Source organism: Mobula hypostoma, chromosome 29, assembly GCF_963921235.1.
Source record: "Mobula hypostoma chromosome 29, sMobHyp1.1, whole genome shotgun sequence".
Taxonomy (NCBI): domain Eukaryota; kingdom Metazoa; phylum Chordata; class Chondrichthyes; order Myliobatiformes; family Myliobatidae; genus Mobula; species Mobula hypostoma.
In genome coordinates, this window is record NC_086125.1 from 21,598,614 (window position 1) to 21,619,823 (window position 21,210).

At 38.9% G+C, this 21,210-nt stretch overlaps 1 protein-coding gene across 5 annotated transcripts in view; it reads right to left on the reverse strand.

Moving 5' to 3' along the window:
• Nucleotides 1-514: 514 nt before the first annotated feature.
• Nucleotides 515-21,210, reverse strand: part of LOC134339254 (A-kinase anchor protein 8-like) — a 31,187-nt gene continuing 10,491 nt past the window's right edge. The window contains exons 2-13 of one of the 5 annotated variants that reach the window (XM_063035609.1): nucleotides 15,743-15,790; nucleotides 13,623-13,839; nucleotides 12,284-12,746; nucleotides 11,268-11,379; nucleotides 9,997-10,025; nucleotides 7,892-7,931; nucleotides 6,617-6,683; nucleotides 5,972-6,113; nucleotides 4,407-4,521; nucleotides 2,986-3,116; nucleotides 1,743-1,838; nucleotides 515-1,209 (exon numbers count right to left, since the gene is read on the reverse strand). In XM_063035609.1, coding sequence (XP_062891679.1) covers nucleotides 778-1,209; nucleotides 1,743-1,838; nucleotides 2,986-3,116; nucleotides 4,407-4,521; nucleotides 5,972-6,113; nucleotides 6,617-6,683; nucleotides 7,892-7,931; nucleotides 9,997-10,025; nucleotides 11,268-11,379; nucleotides 12,284-12,746; nucleotides 13,623-13,839; nucleotides 15,743-15,790 — 1,892 coding nt within the window. In that variant the 3' untranslated portion in view covers nucleotides 515-777. Of the gene's footprint in view, nucleotides 1,210-1,742; nucleotides 1,839-2,985; nucleotides 3,117-4,406; nucleotides 4,522-5,971; nucleotides 6,114-6,616; nucleotides 6,684-7,888; nucleotides 7,932-9,996; nucleotides 10,026-11,252; nucleotides 11,380-12,283; nucleotides 12,747-13,622; nucleotides 13,840-15,741; nucleotides 15,791-21,210 lie in introns of all 5 variants that reach the window. The other 4 variants (XM_063035608.1, XM_063035607.1, XM_063035606.1 and 1 more) reach the window with 4 other exon arrangements.

A 21,210-nucleotide genomic window follows, 5' to 3' on the forward strand; every position in this document is an offset into this window, starting at 1 on the left:
CATTGTGGGCCAGAGGGCCTGTACCGTTCTAGGTACATGAACAGCATTACTGTTGCAATTTATTATTTATTGAAATGTGGTCCCTTTGAGCAGCGCCACTCTGATTCAACCCTAGCCAGATCACAGGACAATTTACAATGACTAATTAACTTACCAACTGGTAGGTCTTTGAACTGTGGGAGGAAACTAGAGCACCCAGAGAAAACTCATGTGACCACGGGGAGTATGTACAAATTCCTTACAGGCGGCAGCACGAAAAGAACCCAGATCACTGCGACTGTAAAGTGTTGTGCTAACCACTGCACTACATGATCCAGCAATTTATCACCTTTCTCTTAGCTTACATGTTTACTTAATCATCCTACCCTCTAACACACAAGCTATTCTTTTAAAAAAAGAGGACGTCATTGTTTACAACACCTATACGTTCTACAACTTTCAATTAGCACATTCACTTTCATGGGCTGAGAACATTCCTTTAACAGTACAGATTACCACATCAGTCCAATTATAGAAAGAATGTTTATTGTAAAATGTTCCACACAAAGATTGAGGAGAGATTACGGTCTACATTATGAAAAGCCATTCAGTACAGTACATAGGAAGCATTTACTAGACTCTTGAAACTATGAAACAATCAGCTGGAACTCAAGTACAGCAATAACAAATCTACTTGCAAGTTCAAAACAACGAAAAACGTTAAAACTAATATTGGCTTCGGAGAATGACAGGGGAATATGATCATTTGTCCACATCAATTCAGGAAGTCACGCTAAGTTACTCTAAATCTGTATCAAATGGTAATGCATCAACCTCTCCCTCCAGAATCTTATCTTCATCGCCTTCAAGACACTCCTCTGGGTCCTTGCTTGCATCATCGTCTGCTTCTCCTAAGTCTTCTTCAGCTTCAGGGTCTCCCTCTGTCTCCTCCATTTCTTCATCCATTGTATTAACTGGTTCCTCAGATGCATCTATTCCTTCTTCTATGGTGATGTTCTCTTCCCCATATTCACCCTCACCACCCTCATCTTCTCCCTCCCCACCTTCTCCCTCTCCTTCACCTTCTCCCACATTCTCTCCACCTTCTTTCTTCTCACCCTCATTGGTACTATCGTTGAGCCCATCATCCTCAGCATCACCTTCACCCTCGTGCAATCCTCCCTCCTCTTCATCTTTGTCATCTGGATCATCGGTGAATGGTTTTTCACCCTGTAGAATTAATCATAACAAATAAAATTCACTATAGTTGACTGGTAATCTAAGGTTTACCACCAAAGGGGTATCATCCAGAAAGTATAGTCCTTTTACAAGAGGCACCATTTTGTTCCCGAACTTTCATAAATCAAAACCTACTTTCAAACAGAAATCCTGGGTATCGAAACTAAATGCCTTCTTCATTTCAGAACTAGTTTTATTTGTATGAAGTATAACAATATTACTTGAAAAATGTTTACACAAGCTATATTCAAAAATTAGTGTTGGTGCCAGAACAGTTATATCAATACCAGCAAGCACAAAGGAAACAATGATTTGTAATCAAAGTAAAAAGTTTAATGCTTTGGGGAACAGTGCTCAAAGCTAACAAGTTATTGGGATAACGCAACAGAAGTTTGTCCCAAACCAAACAGGAATAGAGTCATAGAATACTACTACAGAACAGAAACACACCCTTCAGCCCAAATACACAATTCTGGCTCCAAAATTATGGGAAAGCAGACACTATATAAAAATAACATTCTTACCTTGACATATTTCTCTAACATTGTTGCGATGTTGCTGTTATTCAGAATGCTCTTGGCAATAACCAAGCTACCATTTTTGGCTCTGTAAAGAGCAAGCTAAAAAGGGGCAACATAGCATAAACATTGTTAAAATGTGACAGTTCAGACTATGAAAATGTTCTTTTCAGAGAAAAGCAAATACTTGAGTACTTTTCGTTAGAAAAATAAATCGAAGTTACCGGTTGCTAGTATACATAATGTTTAGCAAAGTGTACACTCCTCATTGCTGCTCACTCAAATTTTCCCCAGAACTGAGATTTCAAAATAATGTAATTTTCAATTGCCAAAGTTTTACTAGGCAGAGCAGTGGGACTACCTATATTGCTCATGTAGAATCAGTACCCACTGGAGCAGCTGTGTTTCAACCAGCCTGTGATGATTCAACTGCCTGTCAGAATTTATAGATAGCAAAAAGGACAGCAGTTCCATTGTTTCAGTACAGCCCTGCTTTATAATTTTAACTAAAATAACACCCTATTGTAAAATTCCCACTGTCATTAGTGCTGGGAAAGCATGTGTGCTTGGAAAGAGTCAAGAGATGATGTGTGGGAGAAGAGACTTCACAACGAACCCTACTTCATTTAAAACATCTCTACCTCCTTGGAGTTAAATCAGTAGTTTGATGCCTGCTTGTCATCACAGCCAGGCAGCTCAGGTAACTGCAGCAACCACAGGCAAGGCAGTTATAGGCGACAAAATACCGTAAGCCATTGGAAAATGGTGAAAGTACAAGTCTGGCTGTGCATTCTACCCCCACTCCTCCCTTCAAATGAGAGCAGGAACATATCAGTGCAAGATAGCATGACTGACCATGGGAGTTTGGGAGAAGTGTTGGAAGTAGATGATTTTGAGAAGTGAACAGGGTACAATGACAGGGTAGTTAGTACTGCTGCTTCACAGATGCACTGGCTTGGCTCCAATCCTGATCTCAGGTGCCACTCTACATATTCTCTGTGACCACCAGGGTTTCCCCCATGGTGCTCTAGTTTTCTTAAACATACCAATAAGTTAGTTGCTTACCTTACAGTATACAAGATAGCAAGAGAATCAAAGGGAAGCTGATCAGAGAAATTATCCTGTAGGGTGCAGGTAAAGGGAAGGCGCGGGGGGGAGATAGGAATAACGGAATGGCTCTGTTGGGAGCTGGCATGAACTCGACGAGGCGCATTGTGGTGCTCCGTTTATTTTGAAACTGTTCACTTACTTTTCGGTTCCTGATGTGGTCAGGTGACCTTAAATGTTGTCCAATGAAGCCAGTCTGCATTGGGATGAAGAGATCACAAGCCATGCAATGAGCTGCCTCCACCTTCTTCATGCACTGCTCCATACCAAAACCTGCACAGAACCAGGAGTCAGTGATGGCAAAACAAAATAAGCCATTAATAAATTGAAACACAATCTTAAATTGTCCAGTCTATAAGATAGAAGGTTTTGCAGACAGTAAAACCGAATTAATGTTTTGAGGTCAATGACCTTTCTCCACAACAGCAAGGTTATCCATTTGGAATATCCATTCCATTTCCCTGTTCACAGATACAGCCTGACCTGCTAAGCACCCCAAACACGTTCCATTTCACTTCAGATTTCCAGCATATTACAAGTAGTTTGTGATTGAGAACCTACTCCATCACTTTTCATTTACAAAGATGAATTAAATCCAGTTCCAACACCAACTGTAAAATTTACCCAGCAACACCCAGAGTTCAGGTGTAGTATTTCTAAAGTTTTAATTTCATAAACTTGACGTTCTTTTAAGTTCCACAGCTGCAAAGCAATTTTCAGACTTAGCAAAAGAATAAGACTTCTTGATAAGGATGGGAGAAGGAAGGAGGAAATGAGCAAGAATGGTAAATAACATAAGTAACTATCCCAATATCTGGCCTTTGGATCACTAAGTATTTAGACATATAAATATTTATACTCCAAGTTTGTGCAATATACAACTTTTCTCTTTGGAGAAAAGGAGGCTGAGAGGTGACTAACAGAAGTATAAGATTATAACAGGTATTTATGAAGTGGACAGCCAGCAGTTCCCCCCACCCCCCAAGAGTGCCAATGGCTACTATCAGAGTCCGTTCTTTTAAGATGAGTGGAGGAAAGTTTAGACGAGGTGTCAGAGACGGTATTTTATTTTTCCAAAACAGAAAGCGACAAGTTCCTGGAACGCATTGTTGAGGTGGTAGACATTAGGGATTTTTTTTTGGAGCTCTTAGATAGGTACATGAATGAAAGAAAAATGGAGGGCTTTGTGCTATGGTTAGATAGATCATGAAGTAGGTTAAAAGACTGGCACAATATTGTGGATCAAAGGGCCTGCTTTGTGCTGTACCTTTGTATGTTCTGTCCCCTAAATACTTGATAGATTGAAGAACAGGGGAGTGGTACAGAAGAGGAGCTGAAGCTTCTATCAACCACAATCATTAAATGGTAGGGCAGGGCAGAGCCAGATGGATAACTCCTTCCTACTCTTAAATTCTTCAGTTCCTGCATTTACAGAGTGCTTGCCTACTGCATCACTAAAATCATTGTGGAAAATAGAACAAATTGCTACAATTTTATACCTTGTACGAATATAATTTAAACAATATTAATGAAATACAAAGGATATTTTGGTTTCCAGCATACCTTGAAGTACATTGTGCTGCTGCATTAGTTGCATTAGTTGTTTTTTTAGAATAGTTTCATCTCCTATCTGCTCTCGACGCTTTTGTGTTTTCTTATTCTTGTTCGAAATGTATTCCTGAAACAAAATGCAAAGACAATTTTAGTATTTACATCTCCCACCCGCATTGCTTACAACTAATCGACGATGGACATGGACCAGATGAGGTACTTGCATGATCTTAGCTCTCCACTGATCACAGTCAACTGGCTCAAGGAATGAATCCGTTTTCACATGTTGACTAGTCACTGATGTTGAACATGTGTACAGGTGACCCCCAAGTCATGATGGATGTGTACTTAGAAAATACTTTTTAAATTATATTCTTCCGAAACACGAAGCTGTTTTATGTGTATGCATTAAAATAAATAAGAGTTAAGGGGGAAAAAATTGTGCTCATTTATTTACTTACTTCCTTTTCTCTTCCTCACCCTACACAAATTCTGCAAGAGCTAATTTTATTCTACACCTCAAATTTTTGGGCAGTGATTTGCAAATTCTGTAAGTGTGAACCCCAACAGCCATAATGCAGGGGTCATCTGTATATGCAAGTAAAATAAGACAGCGATGGCACCTGAAGGTTATAAAATTCAAAACTGCACAAGAGGCACAATCATTACTTTAGTTAACTACCAAAAGAGTAAATTTAAAGAACAGAATTACCTTTACTACCAAGTCTGAAAAATAGAAAGCACTTGAATCGTGGTATAAAATGCATTGAATCAACTTTAAATTTCAGTAGGATCAGATGATAGTTTATCAGTTTAATAAAATCTCAAATCACCACTCACAGAATTTAGTTCTCAATACATAAAAGTTGCTCAGTTGAAAACAATTCATGCAGTTTGTCACATTTCAAATGAGAAGCTTTGAAACTCAGCAACTCAAAATCAACAGCTTAACAGAAGTACTAGCAAATCAGAAGATCTGTCAACGCATAATCAATACATTGTAGTTATAAATTACATGGCAAAGAGAATACTAATCTGGACTCTGTACTAGGTGTCATTTTGATTATGGCACAGGTTCTAGTTCACAATTACTATCCAATAATCCATGATTCCTGAACACATTTAGCAGCGTAGAGATGTAAACAAGGAAAGCCTGTAACTTATTACAAGAATAGCACAAACAAAATGCTGGAGGAACTTTAACAGGTCAGGCAGCATTTATGGAAAGGAATAATGAGTTGACATTTCAGGCCTTGACCCTTCAAACCTGGAAAGGGGGAAGACAGAATAACAAGGTGGTGGTGGGGGCGGAGAAAGTTAATGTGTTGGTGGGCAGGGGTATGAAGTGAAAAAGTAGGTGGTGATAGGTGGAAAAGACAAAGGGCTGAAGGAGAAATTTGATAGGAGTGACTGCAATTGTATTAGGCCCATATACGTAATCAAACCTTACAATTTATTCAGCAATGAGGTAAGCATTCAACTGAGGGAGCCAAATAAGGATCAGGTTTTAAAAGGCAATGCAGTAATCTTTTATATCTCGAATTCTAAAACATTCAAAAACACTTCAATATACATACATCCAAGAAGTCAGCAGTTTCAGGTTTCAGCTTGGACCCAATAAATTTTAAAGTTTCCTTATGAAATCTGCTTTTCATGTGATTAGCAATTTCTTCATCTTCAAACGTACGGAACTTACAGACTGAACAGGCATATGTTATCCTGCAAGAAACAGAAAAATTAGCTTAGGAACTCATCCTGCCCTGGCCATATTCACAAACTAATGAAGTATTTTCTTACTCTTCCAAGTACATTTGATTTGTATTTAACCAAATGGAATTACATTTGTAATATTAAGATCAATCTTATTATAAAGGTGACTGGCAAAGCATCTAAGATGTACATGTCACAGACATTGCTCATCTTCTATCAGATAACTGAATGCTCTTAATTGGAATAATCTTTTCCATTGTACCTAACATAGCACTCTAAAATGACTTGAGAGTTGTCATGTACAAGAGGATGACACAAGTTCATCCATACTCGTACGGTTCTGCTACTGTGGAAATGCAGTTTCACATGCCAAATCACAGTCAGCTTTGATCTTTTAAGTAAACTATATGGAACTCTACTTATTACACTACACATTTTTTTTTAAAAAGCTGTTTGCAATGTTAATCTGCCAACAGTTCTCAAACTTGGCTAAAACTACCACCAAGTACTACCTCTCTGCAAGACGGTCACGATTCTTCTTGGGCTTGCCAGTCTTTTTCTTCTCTTGCATAGTTGGAGCTGTTTGAGGGGGGGGAAAAAAAGACAGTAATGGGTAATACCGTTATTACAGGTGTTAAAACAAAGCCTAAATCAGGCTGAACGTTTGCAAATGTATTAGATGTTAATCGCCACATTGCACTCAACCTCCTCTTCTTGAATTCTATTTTTGAGATGTACACCTTAGCATATCTGGCAATACTCCTGTAAACCTACTCCACGTATTTTTCTGAGCCCCAACGCTCTTTTTCTCATTTGGCCATCAGAAGTGCATGCAATATTCAGAAACACAGGCTGACAAAGGATACAGCATATATCCTCAACTTGCTGAAATAAACATTAGTTTTTTACCCCCCCGCCTTCTTCTTTAATGATATTGTGCCAGAATTTAATATAGAGACTAGGGTATTTTACTCCCAGATCCTTTTGTTCCTGAAAAAAGTCTTTTCCTATCACAGCTGTGGTTTTCTTTATTGTTTGTTTATGTAGAGATAAGAGCACAGAACAGGCCCTTCAGGCCCACCAACCCACCAATTTAACCCTAGCCTCACCACAGGACAATTTACAATGACCAATTAACCTACTTACCAGTACAACTGTGAGAGGAATCTGAGCACCTGGAGGAAAAACCCAAGGACACAGGAAGGATGTACAAACTTTCTTACAGAGGATGCTAGAATTGAACACCAAACTCTGACATCCAAGCTGTAATAGCTTCACACTAACCACTCTGCTACCATGGCACTTGGTGATAATTTTGACATCTAGGACTGATTTCAGATAAGCAACTTGATCAGATGTTGTGATAGGGTGGGATAAGGGAGAGGATGAGTGCCAAGGTAGAACAAGTTCAGCTAGAAATTAGAGGCCAATGATAAATCCTTAGGGATTCTCAAGGCAACAATACAGGAGGACTGAAAGGATCACTGCAGAAAAGCCTCCCAGCGTCAATACATCCTCACCCAATCTACATGATCATCTGCAAACACAGGAAACACAGCAAATTCTCTTTTAATTCAGACTTATTTCTACTGGGACAAACTTCATGAAACTGGGCCCTCATTAATTAAACTCCATTAATCAAAAGATGCTCAAAGTATGAGTCACTCCAAGAAGAATAAAGGAAAAATAAAATTTACACATACACACTATATAGGTTGGCATATCAGTAAATTGACACTAGTCGGTTATGCAACAGAACTGTAGGGTTCTGTGACCAAACTTACAACGCTTTGATTTCTTTTCATTAGGATCCTTGTCCTCACCACCCTGAAAAAGACAAGATTAAGATTAGCTTTATTTGTGGTATGTACATCAAAACATTAAAATATACAAGTGAAATGTGGTGTTCACGTTAATGACCATCACAGTCTGAGGATGCACTAGGGTCAGCTCGCAGGTGTTGCCATGCTTCCAGCACTAATATAGCAAGCCAATAACTCAATAACCCAAACCCATACATCTTTGGAATATAGGAGGAAACCGGACCTCCTGCAGAAAACCCATGTGGTCAAATTCTTTACACACGAAGGGAATTGAACCCCAATTACCGATGCTGAAAAGTGTTGCATTAACCACATGCAATTACATTAAAGTTTAAGGTGCGTACTAATTTTCCCATGCCTCCTAACTCCAGTTCTAACACCGGACTTTGCTTTACCTACCACAAATGTAATTTTTCAATAATGATGCTGGGCTACATTTTCAATTACAAGAGTGCACTATGAAGAGCTAAAACTCCATATCAAATATTAGATATGGAGTTTTATTTCTCTCTCATGCACGCTTGGAGATCTCTCCACAGGGTGAGCTATAAGAGAGGTAAACTCCATATTTAGCAGTAAGTCCAGGCTCAAAACTTACCTTTATTCACTAGTGTTTGAATCTTCCTGATGTGGCTGATTTTTGGCTTGTACCTAGGCTCATATGTTGTTTAAGTTGTGAGCCTTGTTGTTGATATCTGTGTTTCTTGTATTTGTGATTTTAGCTACCTGTCATGGTTTGTACAGCGCTTTGGTCAACACGAGTTGCTTTTAAATATGCTTTATAAATAAATTTGAGTTGACTTGAGTAACTATCAATTTTGATGGTGTTGTCAGTTTATTTATTTAGAGATGCAGCACATTAAAGGCCCTTCTGGCCCAATTAAACCCATGTGATCAATTAACCTACTAACCCATATGTCTAAGGAACATGGGAGGAAACGCACGCTGGCACAGGGAGAACGTACAAACTCCTTACACACAGTGGTGGAAATTGACCTAGGTCACTGGTGCTGTAAGGGACATTACCGTGCCTATGCAAGACATTTTATTAGCCACAATTCAAGTTATCTGCTGACTACAGAGGACAGAGGGAAAGAATGCCAATCAAAAATGTTTTACTTCCATGTGAGCCAGATTAATCCAACGTTATCAAAGTCTGGAAATTGAATCTGGTGTTATATTGCTGTGTTAAACCCAAAGATCACTGTAAGCATTACAGCTACAAGGATTCTGTAACCTGCTATAAATGATATTTTTATTCACTGCATATAAAATTATACATCACGCTGAAAATTCAAGTAAGAATTTTTCTGCTGTTTTATATTCCCAATAGTCCAAAATGCCTCACATTCTGTGCAACACTTTAAAAGTCACCATTTTAAAGTCAAATATCTATGGATGTGCTGCCAAAGAGCCAAATATGGGTCAGCAGTGTTTACCCTCCTGCCTCACTACATTGAAACAAAGCCATGTGATTAAACTAAATTTACTTAGCCAACAGATCACCTGTGTCAACTGAGATTAAAGACTTTAGAGCACCGCTGTTTTGCTGTACAGTGAGCCAAAGGGAAGACTAATAATTTGGCTCAAATGGCAAATAGGAAATTTAATGTGAGTAAACCTAATCAAACCTGCTGTTAAATATCTCCAATAAAAAGTCAACAAGAGAAACAGTACATACAAAACCACTAGACAACCACAAAAACTAACTGGGATCATCACTGCCCTTTAGGAAAGGAAACCTGCCTTTCCTTCAGCATGGCAACTCTAATCAGAGAACAAAGGGCAGGTTCTTAACTGTTACCTTTAGATTGTTTTGCAAGTCACTCGGTTCAATAGCAAACAGGGATGAACAATTATTGATCACTGTAGAAGAGAAATCTAAACCCCATGCAAGAATAATCTGTAAAGCCACAGCTAACATTGAGACAATTTCTGTCTCCTCACTATCTTCATCACAATTCCTCATTTAACCACCAAACCTTTTGGGTTTAAATAACAGCAAAGTAAACCTATGTCCTTTCTGGTTGAAGTACTTTTGGAGAAAGGTCAAATGAAGCCATACTTACCGAATCAACTCCATCGTCTTCTTTATCTTCTAAAACAAAAACAACAAAAACAATTGCTTAAGAGGTAATCACATCTGATCAACACAGAAGGGTTTCAACTGTAGGGACAAAATTGTGCTAATGCTTCCAAAACTGGCAACATTACTTCACTAACATGAAGCAACTATGATCATGATTTCAAAGGATTAACTTAATTTGCATACATCCTAGACAAATATTTTAGTCTGCTTACTGATCACACAACATTCTCAATTCAACATTTCTATCTAAATTATTCTCTCAGCACAATCCTGTAAATTATAACCAATTACATACTTAACACCCTGCACTACAGTTATTTAGAAATTAAAGTCTGTCCTGAGCCTTATAGGCTCATCAGGCCGATGCTTATGCCGATTTCCGTGGCATGGAGCAACTGCGAGTATGAGACCCCCCCCCGGGATAGGACGCCAGTCTATCGTGAGGTTAACCCCCAGCATTTTGCCGGTACCCATTTTCAGCTGGGTGGACTGGAGCAGTGTGTGGTTAAGTGTCTTGCTCAAGGACCTGCACTACAGTGGTCAGCATTTAAACTCATTCCTTGTAAGCTGTATTTAAGCACATTAAGTAGAAATAATCAAAATGGCCCTGGAGCATGCTCTGCCACTAATAAACTTCTCCATAATACCTCAAAGTACAAAAATATCTCTGCTCTGAGTATACACAACTCAGCAATCATACCTCTGTGAGGCAGAGGCAACGAATTCCAAATATTCAATTTTTAAGAAATTTTCTTCATCTCAGTCTTAATTGGATAGCCCTTATTTTGTAAGTGTTGAATTCATCCACTAGGCAAATAGCCTCACAGAATAGCCAAGTCATTTAACAATTGATTGTTTCACTTTAATAATTTCTTATTCTTTTAAATTCAGGAGAGTATAAGCAAAATTGGCATGCCTCACAAAAATTAGTCTTTGAACCAAAATTCAATTCACTGAACTTTCATTGCACTACCTTTAAGGCAATTGTTCTTGCTTAAGTAAAACCACCAAAACTGTAGGCCAAGTGTACATTCACCAAAGCTCTCCAAAGTTATAATGTGGCTTTACTTTTGTAGTCCGTTTCTTTTTGCAATAAAGATTCTGTTTGCTAGCTTTCTGCATCTTCTCTGTTCAGCATTTATACTCTAGCTTAAATAAGCAGACAAATTTGCACATACTTCTTCCATTGCCAAGAAGGTACAAGGTCCAAGTAAGTAACAAAGTAGTGTACAGTACCAGCATCATCTTCACCTTCACCATCACCATCATCATCATCTGTTTTTGCTTGCTTGTTTTCTGGGTCCTCAGTACTACTTGTTGACTGTTTCCTCTTCCTGCCTGGACCACCTATAACCTTCTTTCTCTAATAGGAAACAAAGACAGCTTACATTAGAATCAAATTTCAACTTCTTAAATATTTACTTATGTCAAAGACTGATGTTAAATTTACTTATGTCAAAGGCCGATTTTTATAAATTCCAGTTTCTTTAGGTTCAATTTAACCAAGTCCGGAAGATTTATTATAAAATTTTATATTAACAGCTGGAAGCTCATTGATCTGTTATTCAAATCAGAATCAGGCAAATACTGTGCAGCTAATTACTGCCCGAAAAATGCAAAATATAATAGTCAGGTTATACTACATATTCTTCACTACTATCAAGGTATTTTTCCACAGAATAGTTTTAAAGAACAATTAAAAACCTGACCAGAAAGGTTTTCCCCTAACCCGATGTCCCCGTATATGAGGCTGATTCCAATCAAATGGCAATGATAACACCATTAATCAGCTACAACCAACTTCATGCCTCATCTGTGAAGTTCCTAAATAGCCAGCAATGCTGTAATCACGCCAATATCCAATGCCATGTCTCATTCACTGATAACAGCTACTGCTTTGCGAGAAATGCAAGAGAGAGAAAACAAGACTTTTATAAAATGTCATATCAAATCGAAACACCACACAATAAATTACTTTGATGATCCTAGAAAGCTTAAATAAAATTATAATCGTTTTTTAAAAATCTGAATATTTATCCTAATTCTCAACCAAGGTAGCTACAAATTCTTCAAAGCTGAAAGGAGTTTGAAAATTATATTTAAGGTCAGGCACATTAGCAGAATGAAGACCTAATTTTATATTTAAAAGGATAATGGGCTCGGCACAAAAAAAATGGCAACTTTGTTTTTTTTTAAATCCTTTACTGTTTAATCCCACAGGCCACTGAATAAAATAAAATGTTTTTGTTTTTAAGAAAGGTACTTACGCCTCTGATTCGTGGCTTGTCTCTCCTTCGCTGTCTGCCACCAAACGCTCTTGCCGAGCCTTGAGCTCGGAACAGGTCCATGGGGATAATGTTTGGGGAGAAGAGCGAAGGGAGGTTTCTGGTGGAGGAGGCAGCATTGTAGCCTCTGCCTCCCATTGACAGCTCATTCCAGTGTGCAGACATCCGCCTGGAACTTCCAGGCTGCATGTAGGGGTCATTCCAGTTTGCTCTCCTATTTGGAGCCCAGTCTCTAGACCAATTCTGACCCCGTTGGCTACCATATGCTCTGTTGTGGTACTGATCTCTGCGAGTCCCGTAGGAGTTGTCGTAGTGGTCATAGTGACCTCCATAGGAATCGTTATAATTAGGTCCAGAATCACCGTAACCATAGCCGTAGCCAGATCTGTACGGATCATGGTCATTCATTGAAGACCTGGAGTCATAGGACTCATAAGGTGTAAACCTGAAAGAGTTGCAGAGCAAGCAAGGAATCTAATCAGTAGCTGGAAAGGACGATGGCACAAGCCTGCCAATCAGTGAAAGCAGACTAAAGACTAAACAGGATATTTCAGGTAATCATGGTGTTTGTGGTTTTATGCTGTTGTCTATAACAATATCCAAATTAGTAACTACAGTAGCTAATAGATTTGAGTAACCAAAATGGTATACATTTCAGTAGTGAAGCAAACAGCTTCCAAATGTTCAATGTTACAATTTTTCTTTGTGGGAATGGGGGGGGGAAAAAAATAAACTTTGGCCACTTTTAAAAGACAAATTACTCTAGTATCGAATATTTACTGCAGCCCTTGATTATGTTAATTTGCTGTAAATTTAACCTAATTTCTGGAAACACTGGGCATTTTATAACAATTTACTACAATCTATACTCTTCACATTACCAAGCACAGGTTGCATTGTAGATGAAAATCCTTGAAGACCCATTCACGTTGCTAAAACAATTAACCAAACCTAGGGTCAATTATGCCGACAATCCAGGTGTTCTCAAAATGATTCGAGTGTCTGGCACAAAATACCAAGTGAGACATAAGGTGGATTAATTTTGGTTTAAACAATGCCGGTTAAATTTATGTTGTATCCATGCTCAAACAAGTTCAAGTTTCAATATGGCAGCATTAAAATGTAAAATGAATAAACCAGTGTTTTCTCACCATATTGTAGGCAAGCACCAGTTTCTCTTTGGGGCTGGGCGAGAGGGGATGGGGTAGAAGTACAGCCCACACAGATGCTAGCCTATTTAAAAGTGCCACATCAGTCCCAAGTCCAATTTCTTGACTTATTTGGTATACTATTTACCAACTAGTAACCTTCCAGAAGATACCTGTTATATTGGCCTGAAGACCGAGAAGAGGAGCCTGGTGTGTTATCACACTCTAGCTGAGAGAGCATGTCCAGGCGTTGGTTGATCTTAGCGACGATGGTTTCTGTGTTAGGGTTTTTAGGAGCATCCCAAGCTTTATAGCCAGAGTTATAGCCATAATTTCCTGAATAATCTCCTGAATTATCTTGGTTGTAATTGTAATCATAGTCATCATACCCTAACAGGAACAAAAGACACAATCAGATACTCATACTAAAAAAAACACAAACATAGCAATAGAACCAGATCAGCTATTAAAGTCAATTCTACAATTTTAATCCAATCATAAATATATCCACTCTTTACCCAAAGCTAACTTATAATTAGCAAACTCGTATTCAAAAAAAAGTTTTTGAATAAGCATGCAGAGTGGGAGCTGACATGGAAGAAAATAAAGAGGGAAAAAGATAGTTTCAGAATTCTAATACACTTGAAAAAGAGCTTCCCTATTTCACACTGAAGTGATCTAGGTCCAGTTCCCCTATGCTCTCAATTTTCCATTGCAGAGAACCTACATCAAGTTTCAATTTTTATTTTAAATCAATTTGAGAGAATGCAATTCAACTTTATAACACTTATTTCAATGAGGGCAAAGCTTGTACTCAAGGTCAATATTTTCATTGATTCAGTTAGAGTATGGAAAGAGGCACTTTGAAAATTAATTTGAAGCACCAGCATGGACAAATTGAGCCAAAGGGAAGTTTGACTCTGCTGGATCACTCAATGGCATTCCGTAAGTCTATTTTTTCAGGGGTGCTAAGGAGGGAAAGAGATGGTCAATGGGGAGCAAACCGAAAAGAAAACTGACCCCCACCCCAACATTGCATTTTATTTGTTAAAACCTTCTGTATTTAAAATTAAGTCATAGCAGACTCCTATCCCCACAATAGTGAGCATCAAGGCAACTGCTGATAGTGGATTCCGGTTAATTGGGACCAGCACATTTTGGCCGAAGTACATTTTTAGCTGAAGTTTGAAGGAAATAGTTCAAAAGGTACAAAGACAAACTACTGTTTAACCAAGTAAAAAACTATCTATTTAAATGAAACAGAACAAATTAAAACACTATCAATGCCTCCACAGTACTATAAAACTGTGTTAGTTCCTTAGTAATCAATGGAGGAATTTGACTGACTGTAAATGAACAAAATCATTGCAGACACCTACTGAAGGTAACAATACTTCATACAATACTTTGCACAACTGTATCTTCCAAATCTTCGTTTTCATGGTAACATTCAAAATGATTGTTGGTACTTTCAAATTTTTCATAGTTCCCAACTTACTGAAGCACCAAAATCATTTCATTTTCACTCACTACCATTTCTGGCACCTCCAAGCTTGAATGCTTGAAACCATCATGAACAAGACAACTCTGAATTGACTTACTGCTTATTTCTCACCAACTATCAGTGACATAAAAAATTAGCGCTTTTTGAACACAAACAACTGTTTGCTCTAAGCACATTGTAGTGTCTAACAGTCAGGCAAGTGCACGCAACTGACACTACTTAGCAAGTTTGGCAATAGTCTCCTGCCCAAGGTACATGGCATTGTGCCCTAAATAAACTACGGGAATCTCAGCTGTTTTCTCGATTAGCTTTTGTTCTTTAGCATTACCCCTAAACAGTGGCTGCCTCGATTAACCGGAATCCACTGTACTTATTGACATAAATTAGATAGATTATTTGGATTTGTAATGTTGGGCAAAAACCTTTGTAGCTAAAAAAGGATCTAGTGCTTTACTGGCAAATACAACGAATAAACTCTTTTGAGCTTCCAGCTGGGTACAAGTATCAACTATAACCAATGTTTTGATGACAAACTCCGCCATCTTCATCCCATCGAAACATCAGTTATAATCAATACTTGTACCTGGCTGGAAGCTCGAGAAGAGTCTATTAATCTTTAATAGCTGGTGTGAACTAGTTGAGAGCGATATAAAAATCTATACATTCAAATCATATGCTTGTAACTGTGATGCACATTATAGCATCAACTACAATAAAAAATATTTAAACCCAGATAATTCTGACCCCGTTAAGCCTACATATTAGTGATAAAATTCAAAGGATAATCACCTTGACCATCGTCTCCTCCTGTGTTCCAAGAATCGTCTTCTCCATACTCTAAGAGAAACAAAATCAGACAGTAATTGTGGTGGTTAGATTGACTAGGTAAAAATAAAGCCAAAAACGTATAATCCTCCACATATTTCAATGAATGCTGGCAGGCTGACTTCAGACAACTTTGCTTTAAACTGAAGAGATGAAAATCAGGCAAATCCAGGGTTACCTTCAACTCAACTTCATATATCTAGACAAATCAAGATTCTAGTTTATCACATGTACAATGAGACATACAGTGAAATAGATTGTTTGCATTAACAATCAACATACCCGAGGATGTGCTGGGGCAGCCTGCAAGAGTCGCCACATATTCTGGTGCCAACATAGCATGCCCACGATGTTCGACAGAACAACAAACAGGAAACAAACCCCATCCATCCCTTCCATTTATGCACAATCCACACGGTGGTCACAAAAATCCTAGCTGATATTTCTTCTCATTCATACATTCTGGAGCAAATTGCAATACATTGAGCCCCTATTAATGGTCAACTGATACATAGAATTATTTCTATGGCTTACCACACAGCAGTAATACTTAAATCTTTAAGATTGTCCAGTGTACAGGACTATCAGTGGACTCAAATGTATGGTAATGAAATGGTCTGTGGGGTTAACAAGCTTTTATCTTCATAAGTAATCACATGTTAAACGAAGATACTTGGTTAAAAGCCCCAAAATACATTGAAGATAACCATGCAGCAGCAGAAATATAATTACAAAAACACTTGACAATATTAAATATACAATGAATATTGTTCTGCTCGGGATTCAGTTATTGCAGAACTTGTACAAGTTCAAGCTAATATACCTACAAATTGAGAAGTTCAATGTGATTAGAGGGAAGACACTGTACATGTATATAAATCTTGCTCCAGATGACTGTACACAATAAAACACGTCAACATGATTTCATTAACATACAATTACACAACATATTAACAAAGATTCTTTAGATTTAAATGAAAAAAAATCTAATGAAGTTGGCAAAAAGAGCTCAAGCCAGAGATTTCAAGATGACTATTACATTGTTCCAATGATTCCCAGCTCTGAAACCTTGTCATAGATAGATGTGAATATCCTATACAAACTCAATAGAAATCAGGTACAATAACAAAAGCTTGTGATACATTAGAGGGCAAAGGGCAGCTAGTTACATGATTATTAAATTTGCAGATCATGTACTGAAGCTCAAACAATAGGAATTCTGCAGATGCTGGAAATTCAAGCAACACACATCAAAGTTGCTGGTGAACGCAGCAGGCCAAGCAGCATCTATAGGAAGAGATACAGTCGACGTTTCAGGCCGAGACCCTTCGTCAGGACTAACTGAAGGAAGAGCTAGTAAGAGATTTGAAAGTGGGAGGGGGGAGGGGAAGATGCAAAATGATAGGAGAAGACAGGAGGGGGAGGGATGGAGCCAAGAGCTGGACAGGTGATTGGCAAAGGGGATATGAGAGGATCATGGGACAGGAGGCCCAGGGAGAAAGATGGGGGGGGGGAACCCAAAGGATGGGCAAGGGGTATAGTCAGAGGGAGAAAAAGGAGAGTGAGAGAAAGAACGTGTGTATAAAAATAAATAACGGATGGGGTGAACATTGACTTCTCTAACTTCCGCTAATGCCCCACCTCCCCCTCGTACCCCCTCCGTTATTCATTTTTATACACACATTCTTTCTCTCACTCTCCTTTTTCTCCCTCTGTCCCTCTGACTATACCCCTTGCCCATCCTCTGGGTTCCCCCCCACCCCTTGTCTTTCTCCCTGGGCCTCCTGTCCCATGATCCTCTCATACCCCCTTTGCCAATCACCTGTCCAGCTCTTGGCATCCCTCCCCCTCCTGTCTTCTCCTATCATTTTGGATCTCCCCCTCCCACTTTCAAATCTCTTACTAACTCTTCCTTCAGTTAGTCCTGACGAAGGGTCTTGGCCTGAAACGTCGACTGTATCTCTTCCTAGATGTACTGAAGTTGATGATTTTACATACGTTAGAGATGCCCATTAAAGTAACAAACAACTTAGGACTACCAATAAATATCATCTATACAAGCATGCAAAAGGACACAAAACAAGAGAGAAAGAAAAGGAAACATGACAGAAGTGTAATAAGTAACTACCCTGAATGCACATATACATAACAAAATAATGGAAACTTTGTTTCAGGGAATAAAAATCGATTAGATTTCAGTGTGCTTAATATTAAATTAGCTCATGGTAACAAATAGTAAATTTCATGGCAAGAATAATGTATGCCAACAGCACCTACCATTCACAATACTTGCCACAAAAGTCTGCGAATTTCTGCTCTGATCTCTTGTAATAAGCCAAAACAAAAGGGCACCCTCCAGAGGGGACCTGTACCTTTCATGAGCAGACCAAACAACCGTGGGTCTCTTTATCCAAGCAAATGGATGCTTTTTTTTAATAAAAAGTCTACAGCAGGAAGCACAGGAGATTCTTATAGATTTCTTCAATTTGGTCCATTTTTCAAGGAAGACCACTGCTGGAATGACTGATTTATAAATAATACTTAAGATTTAGTATAGCATTGTAATTTCACTTAAGTGGACAATTCCAGCCCTTTTGGATGGGATAGCGGACAAGTAATCCAACATAATGAACATTAATGTCTCCAAATCCAAGTTTCCACCAAGATACTGTTATGACACAAGATTCTGGAAAAGGAAATTCTTGTTATTCAATTTTCCGCATTTAAACACACATTTTTGGAAAGCTAAAACTTTTAAACAAATTTATACATTAATGTTGAATTCCAACAACCTCATCACTAATTACGTGCAACTGTATGCAAAAGTCCACACTTGTCTCCATCAGCCATGCTACATGAGGGACAGGAGAAAATCTGTAGAAGCTGAAAATCCAAGCAACACGCACAAAATACTGGAGAAACTTAGCAGGCCAGAAATCATCTATGGAAAAGAGTTTAGTCAACGCTTCAGGCCGAGACCCCTCATGAATCCTGATGAGTAGTCTTGACCCGAAACATCAACTGCACTCTTTTCTATAGAAGCTGCCTGGCCTGCCAAGTTTTGTGTATGTTACATGAGGGCACGAGTTGGTATTTGAGAGTCACAATATTCAGTTAAGAGTTACAGTGCAGAACAGGCCCTTCCAGCCCAGTGAACTGCACTGCCAGCAACCCACCAATTTAACGCTAGCCAAATCACAGGACAATTAACCTACTAACCGGAATGCCTTTGGACTGTGGGAGGAAACTGGAGCACCCAGAGAACACAGGGAGAACAGCACTGGAATTTCAATTCAACTCTGAGCTGCTACAGCATTGCGCTAACTGCTACGCTACCATGGTGCCTTCTTCCCCTTTGTCACCCAAAGACAAAAGGATCTCCATACAAATGAAAAAAATGCTGTATTGGTAAGGTATCATCAGGCAGAGAAAGACAATAATAAGTGAAAGCTCTGTTAAATGGCCTAAAGATTGAGCAGAAGAATTAGACTATTTTCCACATCATAAAAGATGTTTTTCATACGACTGGAAGACAGAATTTAAAAAGCATATAATCAAGCAGATTTGAAAATGAAACTATGAAACAGATTCTGCATTTTGAAAACTGTCACAAATCATGTGGTTCTCCAAATTCAAATCCTAGCAGTACAACAGATGCATCACACTCTCTCAGATCATAATTATGAACATGTGGCCTATATTACTTGCAAATGATCTACCTGCAGAATGAAAATTAATTACTTATTTAAGGCAACAAATTACGGGAAGTGGGCAAGTTTATCAGGATGACGAAAACTGTAAACATAATCCACCAAAAGCAGAATTTTCCGGTGGCTCATTTTAATTCCTATTCCCATTCCAGTTTCAACAAATCGGTCCTCGTGCCATGATGAGGTCACTCTCAAGTGGAAGGACACCTCATATTCCACATGGGTAGCCTCCAACCTGATTTTATGAGCATTGATTTTGCCTTCCGGTAACTTTCCCACCTACCTATTACCCTTCTTCCCTTTCTCCCATGGTGCACCCTCTTCTCCCATCAGATTTCTTCCTCTCCACCCCTTTAACTTTCCCACCCACCGGGCTTCACCTATCACCTTCTAGCTATCCTCCTTCCCCTCCCCTTCTTTATTCTGGCATCTTCTCCCTTCCTTTGTAGTCCTGAAGGTCTCAGCCCTAATAATCACCTGTTTATTCATTTCCACAGATGCTGCCTGACCGGCTGAGTTCCTCCAGCATTTTGTATACCACAGGAAACCCAAGTCTAATTCACACGCAGTCTCTCTTAAAGCTTTGCTACAAATTTGGTGCACTTTCATGATGATTCTTTTCAGCAATGACTTTCTGCCCATGTTTCCCGCGAAAGCTTTAGGATACCAGGTAACTTGATCCAAATTAACACACAACTCAGGTTCCATGGGAATTTCGAGGCAAAGCAGGCGACTTTATGTGAGAAAGAATAAAAGGTCAGAATTTCATTTACATGGAACATTGCCGATTGCGTCGCCTCTGATCTGGGCCAACATTTACGTGCCGGGCGGCACCTAATTAATTAGTTTGTTTAGGCTTTTTTCTTAAAGATGTGCTGGGTGCGTTCCGGCCACTGTTGCACCACGGCAATGTGTCGATCCGCAGCCCGGAGGTTGGGGACCAGTGGGTTAGCCTCTTTCTTGTCTGTTCAATAGGAGTTAAAAGGTTGTTTCTCCTGCGAAGATGAAGTTTCTTGGATAGCTATTGTGTGTCAATACTTTGAATAAGTACTATTTCCACTATTGCTTTCTTTGCAGAGGGCAGCAGATCTTTGGAATTGCGCTTGTTTAACCTGCAATTAACACATGACTACTTTCTGTTCTGTGGAATTTTTATTGAAGTCTCAATTCTACAGTTGCCTCATTGATTGGCAATAGTTATTTATTCCCTAGATTTAACTGATTTAAGAGACAACTTTGATTGCATTAGTTATTTCTGAGAAATTCAAAATTCAGAGCTCACTCTACACCTTTAGGTTCTGTGCCACCTGCAAACATGGAAACTATGCCCCAACAGTACCGAGATTTTAATGATGTAGAAACCACATTAATGACCATAGCAGAAGGGCACAAAGCTACTATTGACCCAAGTACAGAAAGCTAATTGTGAAAATTAGTTGCATCTTGGAGAACTTGCCACAGTTCTTCTGCAGACTTTGGTTGTCTTACTTGCTTCTGTCTCTCCAGATAATCCCAGACAGCCTCAATGTTGTTGAGATCAGGGACTTGGAGGCCATACCATTAGTTACAGAACCCCTTGATCGTCTTTTGGCTGAAGATAGTTCTTTATGACCTTGGATGTGTGTTAAGGGTCATTGTCCTGCTTCAAAATGAAGTTGGAAAGATTAAGACTCTTCCTGATGTTACTGTGTGATGGATGAGAATCTGCTTACACATCTCAGC